General features: G+C 37.9%; 1 protein-coding gene across 1 annotated transcript in view; it reads left to right on the top strand.

Annotated features, from left to right (window-relative positions):
* Positions 1-15,589, top strand: part of CNTNAP2 (contactin associated protein 2) — a 1,945,511-nt gene that overhangs the window by 1,104,879 nt on the left and 825,043 nt on the right. The window contains exon 10 of the mRNA XM_072762802.1: positions 5,586-5,757. Coding sequence (XP_072618903.1) covers positions 5,586-5,757 — 172 coding nt within the window. The remainder of the gene's footprint in view (positions 1-5,585; positions 5,758-15,589) is intronic.

The raw sequence follows: 15,589 nt of genomic DNA, 5'->3' as shown, positions 1-15,589 counted from the left end.
CCTGACCCCCTGGAGTCAGCCATTTCTCCAAGATGTCCTGGTTTTGTTCAGTAGAGAAACTAAGATCTGAACTATAGGAGCACTTACTGCTTCTGGGGGTAACCCTGCTCCCAGACCACCTTCAGTGAATGGTAGGAACCATCTGTATATTGTGCACATACACAATTGCAGCTAGATTTGTTTCTGTAACTAGCTGTATAAAACTGAAAACCACAAGGGCCCCCCTTGGTTGGATTGGATAGATAAAATTTCAATCCCAAACCCACAAGATCCACTCAAGATTTTACACTTTTCCCTTGTACCCTCCTTTACTGACAGTGAGAACCTGGCTCCCACTCTCCTCAATATATGTATTTACTTGCTCGTTCAGCCTATATTGTAGTCACTCTTCCAGCCATGCTGGGTGGATATGCTGCCTCCCTGCTCTTGCTGTGCAGGCACCAGCGACCACAGAGCTCACACTCAGCTGCTCTAACCCCTGCTGGCTGGGATTCCAGCCCTCACCTTGGTGAATTGCTGGGTAACCAGTAGAGATAAGTAGACATTTTGCATAGTCATATTAGATTATATTGGAAGGAATATCTAAATGTGTTTTTTAGCATCCTTACCTCATCCCACCAGCCTCTCTCACCCCAAACTTCCCAACTTTAAAATAAGTATAAATTGAGAAATCTCATATACTTTGTGGCTTTAGCCATATGCAGTTTCAAACCTATTGCCTGTTGTTTGCTTTCTCTGTCCCATCAGGTTCACATTATGACTTACAACTGCTTAGATTGGTGTTTTGATGCCAAAACAAGTATCAGCATGTTTTTCACTAATGTATTTCTGAATTAAAATTTTAAGGTTTTTTGTCAGCAAGAATAATAAAATATTGAGTGGACTTCAAATCAGATGTGACGCTTTCATGTGCGAAGTCTTGAAACAGAAATCTCAAAAGTGCCAGTTAGGTTACACAATTATAAGGACCCTGCAAAGAGGGTAAGTTTCTCATTTCGCTGGTAGTGAGAGGCAGTGCAAGCTGCAAGGTGATGATTAGCGTGGGTGTCACCCTGCCAGGTCACGGAGCCGGGGAACAACCCATGTGTACACATTGCATTTTTTTATTCCAAATTCATAGATATTTAAAGTTCTACGCCAAAACAAACAAAAGCTAATCTCTTCATTCTATATAATCTTCCTATTAATGTGGCAAATTTCAATTAAGTTTAACTCTCTATCCATTTTATATCTATTTCATTTCTGACCCTCAGAATCCCAGCTGCAAATTTGTATCGCCAAAGAGTCCTGCTATTAATCTACTAAGTAGGTTAATTCTTGAACTATAGAGTGGTCACTGCAAGTATCACAGGCACTAATACACTAGTATTTTTACCAAAATTATATCTGTACAGAAAGGGAACAAATGCAGAAAACAAATAATATGTTCTTGACTGCTGCATAAAAACTACCTCAAAGTTTAGTGTCTCTAGCACAGTAAGACCTTATTCTCTCATCCTTATTTGTGGGCCAGTAATTCAGAAGCAACTTGGCTGGGAAGTTCTAGCTTGAGGTTCTTATGAGGTTGCAGTTTTATGTTTCCTGCAGCCTCTGTCATCTGAAGCCTTGACTAGGATTGAAAGCTCCATTCAAGATTGCTTACTCATGTGGCTAGTGAGTTGCTGCTCAGGGTTAGGTCTTCTTTCGTTTCTACTTGAGTGCCTCTCCATTAGGCTGTTTGAGCTTCTTCATGGCATAGGGGCTGGCTTCTCAGACCAGGGATCCCAGAGACCAAAGTAAAGCCTTTAACGCCTTTCATTACTAAGTCCTGGAAGTCACAGACACACTGTCACTTATGCAATGTTCTGTTGCACAGGTCAGCACTGATTCAGTATGGGAGGGAACCACATGGTATGAATAGCAGGAGGAGATTTATGGCTGTCTTGGAGATGGGTTACCATAGTTTGTCCTCTGAGACACAAAGATTCATGTCTCTCCCCACATGAAAAAGTACCCTACTTCCTCCCAAGACCCCTTACAGCTTCATTCCATTAAACGATCTGCTCAGAATCCAGCAACTCATCATCTGAGTCAAGTTCATACCAACCCGAAGTTCCTAGGAAAGTCTAAGAACAAAGGAAGTTGCTTAGATACAGCTTCTTGTCTGAAGACCTGTGAACGAATTGTGTACCACCACACTTCCAACATATGATGATCAGATAGGCATAGAGTAACCACTTTAGACTTTCTGGTTCAAAAGGGAGAAATAAGAGGTACACAGAAGTAACTGGCCCATAGTGGTTCTAAACTCCAATCAGGTACATGTTGGTGATTCCTGGATTAGGACTCACCCCTAATATTTCTTGGAAGTGTTTCTTCATGGATCTTGGCTCTGCCCTCTGGTTACAGTTCTATCACTCTGACCAATGCTTCCTTTTTATGTAAAAAGTAGGCTGTGCCTATAGCTGCATAGTTCCTGCCTGTAGAAGTTTAGAGCCTAAAGATGTAGCTTCCTTCTGTACCATCTCTGTCTCTCTTTTTAGTCCAGGATGGTGGTGTTCCCAGAATCATGACCGTTGTATAATTTGTGGGTTTCCTATGAATGTTATTGTGGTTTATTCCATTAAGCAAAAGCCACATCCAGAATCTAATGTAGATAAGGGTGTTTTACATTGGACTTCCACTGACATGCTAAGGGAAAAATGCCCTTAACATTATTAGAACCCCTGTTGCTTAACTCAGTGAATCTGTAAGACATACCAATAAGATGTCTAGCAGTTCTCTAGTCTGAATGAATGCTTCTTTGAGGCACCACCTAATACATTTTGGAAGTCTTAAGATGGATATCACAGTCACACCTCATTGCTATCTTTACATTATGTTTTACTGATAGTTGATCTTTGCCTGAAAGTGACCTCAATTTTAGCATTTTTACCATCTGGAGAGCCTAGAACTGAAAAAATAATACTTTATTTTCAAATCCACCAAGTCCTGCTGTCTTTGGATTTAATGGTTTTCCTTTAGTCTTTCTCTCTTCTTTTTCCTATAGATAGATGTTCAGAATTTTGTGCCTGAAATGTCTTTAGCTATGTTACCTAATGCATTAAATATAATTTTTCCTTCCCATATTATCACGATGTTATTAAACTTCCTGCTGCAGCATAACCAGGCTCCAGTTTTCTCTCATTTCTAATCACATTCATTCTTCACTTTCCTGTAAGCCATTACTGACGACCTCCTCAAGAGCCATCAGGCTTCTGCTCACACTCCTTTCAAGGCCTCTCCCACCACTTGTGCATACCAATCCCTAGGTTACTGCCACATTTTTAGGTTTTGTTGCAATTCCCCTCCCATACTAAATGTATTACTAGGTACTCATTATTGCATAAAAAATCACCCCAAAGTTTAATAGCTAGAAACCATGATTTATTATCTCTCGTGGGCTTTTCCATGATTGCTCATGAAATGATCAGTTAGCAGTCAGAGAGACCAAACCGGATACTGGCATCAGAAGTCACACACAGCCACCACTTAATAGTTTTCCACCGACCAGAGTCAGCACTAATTCATTGTAGAAAAAGACTATGAAAGGGTGTGAATACCGGGGGCAAGGATTAATGGGCTTCCTCTTGGAGATATTAAAGATAATGCAAGGAAAGGAAAAAAAAAACACCAAATTTTTAATGGATATGTAGTAGTTTGTCTTATAATTATCTTCTCCTAGAATGTATTCCATGTAGAAAAGTGAAGGCACTTGACAATTTCAAACTCCAGAATTTATCAGGGCTAAATAGAACATTGTTATGAGTGACTGATGAAGTCTTGTTTTATGAACTTAATTATGTCCAATTCATAGTAATCTGTGTTACGCAGCTGCTTTGTTTCAGAGGTCTTATTCTCACAAACAGACCTACACATTTTGAAATATTTCAAAGCTAGTGTGGATATTTAGAGACTCCCAAGTACTCAAAAAACAGAACCAAATGATTGTCTTGTTAAGAGTAGTCAATAAAGTTACAGCTGGATGTTTTCTCTCTTCTAAGTTTAGACATTATATTCCATTCAATTTTATCTTGATTAAACAGATTGAAAATCATATGTATGCATACAACTACTCTAAATGGGCCACTTATCTAAGATCAGCAGTTTTCTGAGGAGTCGAACTTAATGAAAATGACAAAGAAAATGTGACTTAGAGAAAAAATGTATATGCCATATGTTTGACATTGGATGTAGAGTCTGATATATATATATATATATATATATATATATATATATATATATATGTATTTTTTAAGTCAAGAAATTGATTTAAATAGAACCTTGTTTTTAAATAGTAGTGTGTTGATGGAAAATGATACATGGCTCTGTAATTAACTCTTAAAGGGAATTCAAATGATAATTACTAGACTTTACATACCATACCCCATTAGTAATGGAAGAAAGAAGGTTTCTATTGTCCTAATTTATTATTACTAATCAAAAAGGACATCTACAAAAATTACTTCATGGTCAATTTTTCAGAAAAGTTTTCTCTTAGAAATTTATTTTTATCCACTTAATGACACATCTTGATCACAACCCATTCTGTATAAATTTTTCTATAGCTACAGTATTAGACTGAAATGAATATGTTATAATAACTTCAGAATTCTAAGCAGACAAATTAGTACAGTTCAGATTTGCTCTAGTAGGTAAACTTGGTGTGAGGAACAATATAAGACGTAAACGCTTTTTTGAGATTTTTCTGGAGATACTTAATGGGATAAAAAAATAGTTTTTCCTGTGGCTTACAAATTTAATACACATAATAAGAATTATGCCTTTTTCTATTAAAAAGGCATAATGTAGGTAATTGACTGGTGTTGCTGTTTTAAAGTTGTGGTAAAATTTTTAATGTTTGATTTTAAACTTCATATGTATATATTCCGTCCCTTAATAGAACCACTAGTATTTATTGCCTTTTTCATTTATGCTCCCTATACCCTATTAGCTATATAAGATGGATATTCAGAGGAGGGTGGCTGAGCCTTCTTCCTAATTTTTTTTTCTTTATAATGTTTCTTTGGATTTTATAAATTGAGAAATCATTTGTAATGCAAATATCTCTTTGAGTTGAGTTAGACAATCCATAAGAAAAATCCATCATAATCGATAATAGTTTAGCTTCTTGACATCTGAAGAACAGGCCTGTAGGGAACCAAGAAAATAGAAGTAAATATTGAAGGCATAAAAGAAAGGTGGTGGGATAATTGGGATAGGTCTGAAGTTTTATGTTTTAATCTCTGAAGAGAGAGTCAGGTGAGGAACTGTAACAGTGAGTCTTTAAGAGCAGAGGAACAGGGAGATGTGCAAAGTGAGAAAGAAAATGCCACAGATAAAATAGGAGGCATGGTGGCCCCCCAGAGACAAACATTGGCCTGGGTTCAGCCCTGCCTTCTTCCTCCTGAAATAATATGCTTTCTCAAAAGATTCCATTCTTTTACATTGAGTACAACGTCAACAAGGATCAACGAGACAGGATGGCTGTGGTGAGGGAAACCACCTGGAGGAATTAGTGGGGCACACCGTACACAGAATATAACATTCCACTTCTTCTCTCACAGGTTTTCTGAACCAGATGAATAACTCCAGTCACTCCGTCCTTCAGCCTTCATTCCAAGGATGCATGCAGCTCATCCAAGTGGACGACCAACTGGTGAATTTATACGAAGTGGCTCAGAGGAGGCCGGGCAGTTTTGCAAATGTCAGCATCGACATGTGTGCCATCATTGACAGGTACGCAGTCGTTCATCCGACCTCAAATTGTCCCCACTTTGTAATTTTGCAAGCAATGGCTGAGTTATGAAGGAACTCGGTCTATTTTACATTTTGCTTCCTACACTCAGAAGCAGAAATGTCCCTTATCTCCTTGTCTTGGTCACGACTCATCCTCAGCATATTGTCCCCTCTGGAGCCCTCGGCTGAAGGAAAATACACTTTTAAAAATATTGGCAGACAGTATGGGAATTTACTGAAGCAGAATATTTAATGTAATTGAGTCTGCTTACAAAATATATATGCTGAAATATTGCAAAATCTAATCTGTATTCATTTTTGCAAATCTAAGGAGGAACTTTTTTTTATAGAAACTTAGTTGACTTTTCACAGAGCAGAAAGATACAACTCTTACATGAAGTATTATGACATCATTACTTACACTAACCTTGATATACTTCTAAAAAGTCCCTTTCATTCCACCAAAAAAAACCTTTTGAGATATCTCATCCATAAGTGAACTATAGCTAACTTTGTGTTGAATCTAACCTGGTGAATTTAGGTGACTTTCTAAACTGTATTCAAATCTTTTATGAGAAGGCTATCTTATGCTGAAGAATAATTGTATTAATTTTATATTTGGGAAGATGAAAGCTTCAGAAGTCCCAGTCTGCCCCCAACAAAGTGTAGACCTTCATTCTCTAACCACCATATTTCATTTAAGAGGAGATCCTTAGGAAAGTCATTCAAAGACATATAATAAATCTTAAAAATATATAAAATCATCTATAATGCAGTTAGTCTGCTTCTATATAATCTCAATAAAATTGTATCCATGTGAATGGTAAATGACAGCTCAAATAGTGGCTATAGAATGTGACTTTTTTAAAGCCTTATATGTTTATAATAAGATCTGATAACCTAGCATAGTTTTCATTTCTATTACATGTTTGTAAATACTCATCCTGTTGGCCTAAACAATTTATATTTAAACAAAACAGTGAACAATTTTAATGGAAATATCTTCCTAATTTTTGAACCAGCAGTAATGCAACAGGTATTATTTCTGCCTAAAGCAAGGGGTAGCAATAATCAGAAAAACTGAGAGATGAATGTTTTAAGATTATATTTCTGATATTTGATATTTCTCTATAAAATTTTATTAATTGTTTTCCATACAGGAAGATTTTCCTTCTTAGTAATAGGTATACAGCATATTGAGTAATTTTAGTACCTTGTCCATTTTCCATATCAGTAGCTTTAATGATACAACGATTTCTGTCAATAACACCCAAGTTAATTCATTCGGCTTTTGTAAACAGGCTAGATTTTTATGGTGATGTTGCTATTTCACTTCGAACAGCATGTATCCTGGACATTATATTTAAATTGTTTGCTAGCAAAGAACTACGAGTAAGACATTGAGACTTTAATGTTATACTTCCATGGAGAGAGTAGGCACTAAATTGGCCCCAAAAGAATGAATAGGATGTTTGTAAATGAAGAGAATGACAAATATCATTTCTGATGAGAAGAACAATGCAAGAAAAGATGAAGAACGGGGAATACAGATTTCAGTTTTTGGCAGATACAGGAATATACAAAGCATTTTTTTTCCATAATAGATCAGTCTCATTGTCGACACTGCCAAGTGTCCTATACGTCTTTTATATCCTCCAGAATGATAACCCAGAAGAGTAGTTATGGGAAAGTAGTCACCTCTGACACATCACATGATTCTTAAGTCTATTAGGGAACCTATTTTCTGCTTGCTCTATTTTTAGACGGTAATGACTTATTTTTTCCTAAATTGGTGTATAATTGACATATAACACTATATTAGCTTCAGGTGTATAACATAGTGAATTGATAATTATATGTATTGCAAAATGATCATCAGGACAACAGCTTATGTATATTAATTACCAATATGTGAAAGAGCAAGTTTCTTTATTCACCTAAAATGTTTCCAGTTCAAAATCTTACTCTGTGAAGTGTTGTATTTTTGTATATATGATTCGGGACTGTATTCATCTTATTCCAGCCATCGAGGAGCTCATTGATGACTCCCCCTTAATCTGTGTTTTCCCTGTGAGAGTAGGGGTTTTAGCTTGTCCTCATATAACAGTGACCCACCAGAAAACTGTAAGAATACATTCCCAGCCCATCTCTGGTTTGATGCTTTCCTTCTCACTAACTTAAACTTTACAACTGCCCAATCTCTGCCATTTTATTTTCAAACTATCTAAATTTTCCCTAAGTAAGCCTACGCTAGCTCTTTCTTACTTTGCTACTCTCAGATTTCAGCTTGATTGATTTGAGTGCTATTTTTGGGGGCAAAAAAAGGATAAATGAGAACATAGGGCCAAAAAATAAAAAAGCTACCACAGACACAATTTTTTATGAAATGTTTGGCGATGATAGGAGCAGCTGCAATGATTTGATGAGTAGAACTTAGGGAAATAGTTTGGGGGAATGATTGTAAAGGGGTTTTGCTGTGTGTTGTACTGGAATACCCTATGATTTGAGCTTGCTTCTTTGTGTGTGGATTTACATGTGGCTTGTTTTACTTGTTTGTTTTCTGAGCACAGCAGTGAACCAAGAAAAAAGCAAGCATGCCAAACTAGAGAATTAGTCATTCAGTAGTATTTTCTGATGTAGCCATGGTGCCAGATACTGTTCTAGGCACTTAGGATGCATCACTAAACAAAACATACAAAGATCCTGTACTTGTAAATCTCACATTCTGCGGAAAGCAGAAGAAGAACACATTTTTTTTTTAATAAATAAGTAAAAAATCATAGCAAGTTAGAATAATTAAGTGCTATGAAAAAAAAAATAAGTAGAGCAAATCAAGGAACACTGGCATTCCAGGAGGTTGAGGTGTTGGGTTGCAGTCTAAATGGGTTGGTCAGAGTTAGCCTTCTTGAAAAGATGATATTGGTTCAAGACCTAAAAGAAGTCACAGAATTTGCCAATTCTGTTGGCAAGAAAATAGGCATACAGAGAAAACAGTCAATGCAATTAAACAGCCTGGCATGATCTAGGATCAGCATGGGGCCAGGGTGGCAAATTTGGAAGGACAAGGAATAGAGTTCCGGGGAAAGGAGGCCAGAGAAGTTCTGGAGATCTGTAGGTTATTTAAGCAATTTGACTTTTATTCTGAGGGAATTAAGGAGCCATTGCAGGTTTCAGAGTAGAGCAATGACATGATCTAGCTTACAGTCTAAAAGGATAACTCAAAAAAAAAAAAAAAAAGAAGAATAACTCTGGCTGTGGCAGGAAGAAAGGTAGAAACAAGAAGCCTATTATCACCTCCAGGTGAGAGGTGCTGATGGCCTAAGACCAGGGTGCTGACATAAGGGGTAGTGAGATGCAGTCAATTCTAAATATATTTAGCAAATAGAATCAATAGGAGTTTCTTGATGGATTAAGCATTAGAGGATTATTTAGTATACACCCAAATTATTTAGTTTAAGCAGCTGGAAGGAAGGAGTCACCATCTCCCAATGGGAAGACTAATGGTAGGGAAGATTGGTCAAGGATTGAGGAAAAATATCAGGAATTCAGTGTTGGGCATGAATTTAAAGGTCTGCTAGTGGCTGTGACAGGAAAGTAGTTGGATATATGTTAGTAAGAAGTGTGTATCTGCAGATTACACAATACAATGCTGTGTCTGATGAAATCTCCATGTTTGCCTGTTGAGCACCTCCGGTTTCTTTAACTATATTTCATAAATAGCTATAGACCTGGAAGGGGAGACGGTGAATAGTGGGCAGAAATCCTCTTTCAACATTGGAAGCCTGTAGCTTTACCCTTTGAAGGATACCCTGCTCTTAGGGAGGAGGACCTTCATCAAACCTTCAGTCGCTAGAACAATCTCTGAAAATGAAAAAAAATATCTAGCAGATAACTTCTTTGTTTCACCTGGGTGACTGTCATCTCTAATCTGCTTCTGGTGCCCTTGCTTTGTGGGCTTCCCATAGCAAATGTCTCCAGGTGTCCACTCAACTCCCAGTCTCAGTCCAATTCTAACTTCTTTGTAGGTGTGAACATTTAAGAACAAAAAAGCTTATAAAATACCCCCAGTTAGGTTTGGTCACTTCCTCCCACAGGATATCACAAAGGGGGAATTGTGTGGGGTTGAACTGGGAGTGAGCACCGGGGGGGGGGGGGGGGGTCCTGGCAGGTACTGGTCATAATCTGTAAACTTAGGAGAGTTACAGTTACAGACTGTGAGACTTGTGAATCCACGTGGAGGTACTGTTTGATTCACTTGTCTGTGATTCTTACCCAGGACATAAAGGATGAAGGAAGTGGTGTTAAAATATTTTGAGTTTAAGTAGGTGGTGTTCATGACTGGTCTGGCAAAATTTACCTGTTTTGTGAGTAATATTAATAATACAATTTTTTTTTTATTTATTCATGAGGGACACAGAGAGAGATGGGCAGAGACACAGGCAGAGGGAGAAGAAGGCTCCCTGTGAGGAGCCTGATGTGGGACTCAATCCCCAGATCCCAGGATCGTGACCTGAGCCGAAGGCAGACGCTCAACCCCTGAGCCACCCAAGTGCCCCTAGTTGTGATTTCTGTATCAATCATAAGGCCACCCTTATAGCTTAGCTCCAGAGAGATATATTTTCTTGGTCGTCGTCAAGAATGATGATGTGACACATCTCATCTCACTACTAGGAGGTAAGCAGAAGTCAGCTGTGGTATTCTTGAGGAAGCTTTTAGTTTCTTGATACAGATGTCACTCCTGCACCACTGCCCTTGTTCAGATGCGTGGAGCTGTATGAGCAAGAACTCAAATGAGCCAGAGTCAACAACCACTCCTTTTTTAAGGGAAGAGAAGCATTTTCTGTTTATTTAAGTCACTGTGAGTCAAGTTTTATCTTTGTTGGAGCCAAAAGCATCTGCCCTTTCCCCATCCTCCACTTCTTGAATCAACCAGTGCATTTTTTTTTCTTTTTTACCAGAACACAGAGGAACACCGTATTTCCAAGTATGGAAATGCTTTTGAAGGAGAAGATGGTAAATTTATTTTAGGATATATTAAGCTGCATGCCAGTGACATCCCCCAGAGACTGAAGTTTGGGTACCAAATGGCCATTTAGAGACCAAAGCACATTCATCCTGTTAGAAGCAGCAGCTGGTAGAAAAACTAGTAAAAGTAGTTCATTAGAATTAGAATCTTCTTTACCTTTCCCATAAGCTCCCTTGTAAATATAGTAAGAAACAAAACCAGTAAATATTCTGGGTAGCACAGAGAAGGGAAAAGGAAGAGTAAATATCCCAACTTAACCACAGCCTATGAAATTACCCCTTGAAAAACTGAATAGACCAGATCCTATTGTTGAGTTAGTAATTAAGTCTTCATTATATTTTTGGATGGAAGTGCATAATCACAGACCCAGTTTTTATTTTTTAGTTGAGTGCTTTCTTTTCAAGAACATCTACCCAGTTTGATTTTTTTCCTTGAAAGAAAAAAAAAAAATATATGGATTGGATATATATGGATAGACATAGTGTCTGTCACAAAACTAAGCTGACTGTGTTGTAAAGATGAAGAGCAAATAAGTACAATCATACTATCAGTTCAGAAGGAGATTGTGAGTTTCTATAAAAGCAAGTTTAAAATTTACAGTCCTAACTTAGATGAAGAACACATGGAACATTATCTTCTAAAATGGATCTTCATTTGCTCATTAGCTCTCATTTCTACACAGTGGCAGAAAAACAACTATTTGAGCACATACATTTGGAAATCCTAATAACTTTGTATATGTATTATGTATTATATGCATTTATAATAACCAGTCGATAAGGGATTCAAACTTAGTCCAATGTCAAACTCCCTTTTTGGACTACTGTCCCATTTTGAGTGGCCTTGACCCCTCCAGCATGAGTCTTGGTTCAGGATCAGACAACTTACTGTCATGGGGTCTGTTCCACACGCTCTACTCAAGTTCCTTATGGGCTCCCCTGTGGGTCTCCAGCCCCCTGAGGCCTCTGTCCCAGCTGCCCACTGCTCTGGCAGCCATTTCTGCGGGCCATGGAATGATGCCTTGGGTAATGCTGAGCCCAGAATTTGAGATCCAGTGTGACATGATAGCCCTTCCCAGTTTGTCTGGGACTGGTGCATTTAACATCAAGAATCAAGGGCCAGAAGCAACCCCTCAGCTCTGGATAAAGCCAGGATGGTTGGCCACTCAAGATGTGGCACCCTCTGCCCTCCTTCTCCAGATTCCCTTTTCCTGGCCTGCCAGCCATCTAAACATTTTAATAGACCTCATAGGGACATGCTATGATTTCTTGATCTCTTATAAACTGCATACAAGCTGAAATGAATGATGGCCTGTGTGAATGGGTGGGTGTTCGGTGGGAACAGCTACACTAGGCCCCCCTCTGCCTTAGTTTGTCATGCTTCCACATCTACTCTACAGCACCCACCACAGGCTGACACAAGGCCTCTATAAATCAGATTCCCAAAGGCAGAAAGCAGGGCACAAACTACCCCTGTCATAGAATGTCTAAGTCTCTTGAGATCCATTCAGTCAACAAATACCTACTAAAGATCACATCACATCACATCCCTCCTCAGATGAATGCTGAGGTAGTAGGCGAGGGTCACTGATCAGAACTTCGACTGTCTTTATACTTTGGGTACACCTCTTTTTTTTTGCTTTCAGTGGCCTAGCTCTTTCAAACCAAAAGCTTCTTGGTTTTAGACAATCTTGCTGAAATTGAATCCAGATGACAACTAACTTTTGTTCGGCCCAAAGGCCAGAGGTACGTGCTCCCAGCCCCCACCCAGTGTGACAGTTTCATTGACCTTCTGAGTCAACAGCCATAGTGCAAGAAAAATTTCATGGAGAATAAACAAAACCAAAACTTTGAACTGAAATACCTAAAAATTATTTCCACCATAAGAAAGGGAAGGCCTGTCTCACAAACATGGATGTTTCTGTAGTGACAACATTTATGCCAGATGTTCTTTCTCTTTCACTTGGTTCTTGCTAACCACAAACTGCCAGCCTCAGGTCTAACACCTTTTCATACATTTGTAGGCTGACCATCCCCTTCTGTTGTTTCTTAAAAAAATGTTCATGTCCTCAGTTAGGCTGGTGTCAAGCTGTGCCTGTAACTTCTTTTACGTTAGGAGAGATTTTATCTTTTATCATTAGGTTCTTATTGCTACAACTCCACGTTTCTGGGAATATCTCACATTTACTTCATGGTAATTCTGCAAAACGGGTAAAGGAGACCAAAAGCCTCTCAGGTAAACTACACATTATTCAAAACATTGTGCCTTGTTGAATTTTGACAACGCTGTGACCAATCTCATCAAACTCCAAAGGGGGAAAGAGCAGATTGGCTGGAACTTATTTGGGGAGAACTGGAGCCAATAAGCAATTTTTCAAGTGTGAAGCTGGATTTCCTTTGGGGGGAAACGCCCTTAGGATAAGAGTTATTCAGGGTCCTAAAATCATATCACCAGATCAAAATAAACAGAAAAAAGTCAAGTTACATAAACCAGCTTTATTTTCCTACATGACAGATTGTATTGTGATGACAGTTCATATTGTGATTCTTTATTATAGATATGTCTTTCTCTTTACCTTATCTCCCTTTGTTCCCTATCTTGGACTTCATTGATTTTATATTCCTGTTTATACTTAAACATTTAAGCCATAGTATTCTATCTAACAAAAAAACACAAGCTCAGTGACCCGAAAGTGTCACATATCCAGGTGAACCCACATGCGAGTCAGTTGCCTCTCTGAAGTGGTTTCAAAGTATTTATTTTTAAGTACAAATAGCGTATGAGGGTGACAAAACTTATTTAAAAAAAAGAAGTAGTACAGTAGTGAAATGCCAGAGGAGATAACTCTCCTAGGAGAAAAGGGAGAAGAAAAAAGTTGAATTAACCATTTTAAGATTCAACAGCAGCCTTATTCTTCTTTGATGTATTGCATGTATTAGGACAAAAGAAACTATATTTGCTTTTGGCGTGGCATATAGCTGTGCTTTGACATTTAAATCCCAGGGAAGGCCTAGTGCATAAAAGTAATGTCAGAAAAACAGTTATGTGTTTGAAGATAAGCAAAGAGCAAAAAGAAATAATTTTCTTAAAGATTTTATTTATTTGAGAGAGAGGGAGACAGCATGATCACAAGCACAGGGAGGGGCAGAGGAAGAGAGAGAAGCACGTGGGGCTCAATCCCAGAACCCTGGGATCATGACCTAAGCCGAAGGCAGGCACTTAACTGACAGAGCCACCCAGAAGACCCAAAAAGAGAAATAATTCTAACATATAGTTAAATTCAACTCTAGACAGATTGAAATGAGTTATTACATTTTGTTTTTTTAGTTTCTTGGCTTTTGATATTAGATTAGCCAAAAAATAAAAACAAAAACAAATAATTAGAAAATATGTATTTGAAATATCTGTCTTAACAGTATTTTCTTCTTAAGATAATGCTTTGGTCAATTACTTGGATGTATTGCAAAATTTTTATTGATCTCTGAGAATTCATTCAGCTGCCCTCCCTGTAAAGAACTTCACAGATAGATACTCTCTATTCTCTTTGTAAAAGACAGAGAGTGATACCTGTAGCCTGATGGATGGAGAGTCTTTGAGCTAGTAGCTAAGGCTACCATCTTTGCTCTGTTGTACCTTCCCACGTGTTGTGTGGGAGTCCATTGTTCATTCCCAAATGTGTTAATGCAAGTCATACTTGTTATTGTAATAACATGGTCTAATTAAGTACAAAACATGTTTTCAAATGAATAGAGACAAAAAGAAATAATTTCCATTAAAACCAAATTAAAAGGTCTTAGAAAGTGGCTAAAAACAAACAAAACCCTCAGTGTAGATATGGACAAGCCAACTATAAACATTTGCAAAGATTCATGGGTTCTTCAGTGTTCCCTGTACTTTAAGAAATCAAAACTAAAAAAATAAAATAAAATAAAATAAAATAAAATAAAATAAAATAAAATGGAATAAAAACTAGAAGTTGAAGGTGATGCTTTACAGAACTGGGTCTGCAGAAAGACTGGTGGGTTGGAATTGTGGAATTCCGATCAGCAGGCCCAGAGCAATTCCCTTGGGCAAGTGACTCATTGAATTTACAGGATGGTGGTGGTGGGGGGGGGGGGGGTTAAGTTAAGTTAAAGTTGTTAAAGTATGTATTCTTGTAATGATGTCTTTCTTTACTTTATTAAACTCAATATATTTGAGACTTTGTTCTCTAATCTGAAAAAAATGAGATTCGAATTCACTTTTTCTTTTTTCATTTGCTTTCTTCATTCCAAATAATGGAGAGAGTGGGGAGAAGGGCAGTGGAGGAGAAGGTGCTGGAGGAACTTGAGGAGGGAGGGAGGTGGGAGGGAGGACAGAGCAGGGCAGGAGGGAGGAAGGGCAGGAGGGAGGAAGGAAGGAAGGGAGGTAGAATTCTGAAGTCACATTGCTTTTTAGTATGTTGGTGTGGGACATTTTCTACTTTCATTAAAACATAAATCAGAAATAAACATTAAAGACTGTTGTCTATTTTTATAGGAGTTTAAAAATGGTATTTTCTTTGAAATTTTCCCTTTGCTATTTAAATGATCCATAACTGGAGAGGAAGGAGAAAGGAGTCATAGATTTTTCTATGCCAGAAAAAAAAAAAAAAAAACACTTTTATTAAGACTTGGGACTCGCCATCATTTTTATTTGACTTGTTAATTGAACAGAAGTACTTCCTCTTTCTGTGGTTGCATTTATATTACCTGAAACTAGTTTCAAAAGGGCAACAAGCTTAGCTTTTTAGATAACATTGTCTAAAATTCTGTAAGGCGCCCATTG

The sequence above is a fragment of the Vulpes vulpes genome, chromosome 7, assembly GCF_048418805.1.
Source record: "Vulpes vulpes isolate BD-2025 chromosome 7, VulVul3, whole genome shotgun sequence".
NCBI classification, from domain to species: domain Eukaryota; kingdom Metazoa; phylum Chordata; class Mammalia; order Carnivora; family Canidae; genus Vulpes; species Vulpes vulpes.
The sequence above is the reverse complement of the archived record's forward strand: the minus strand, read 5'-3'. Positions and strand labels throughout refer to the sequence as shown.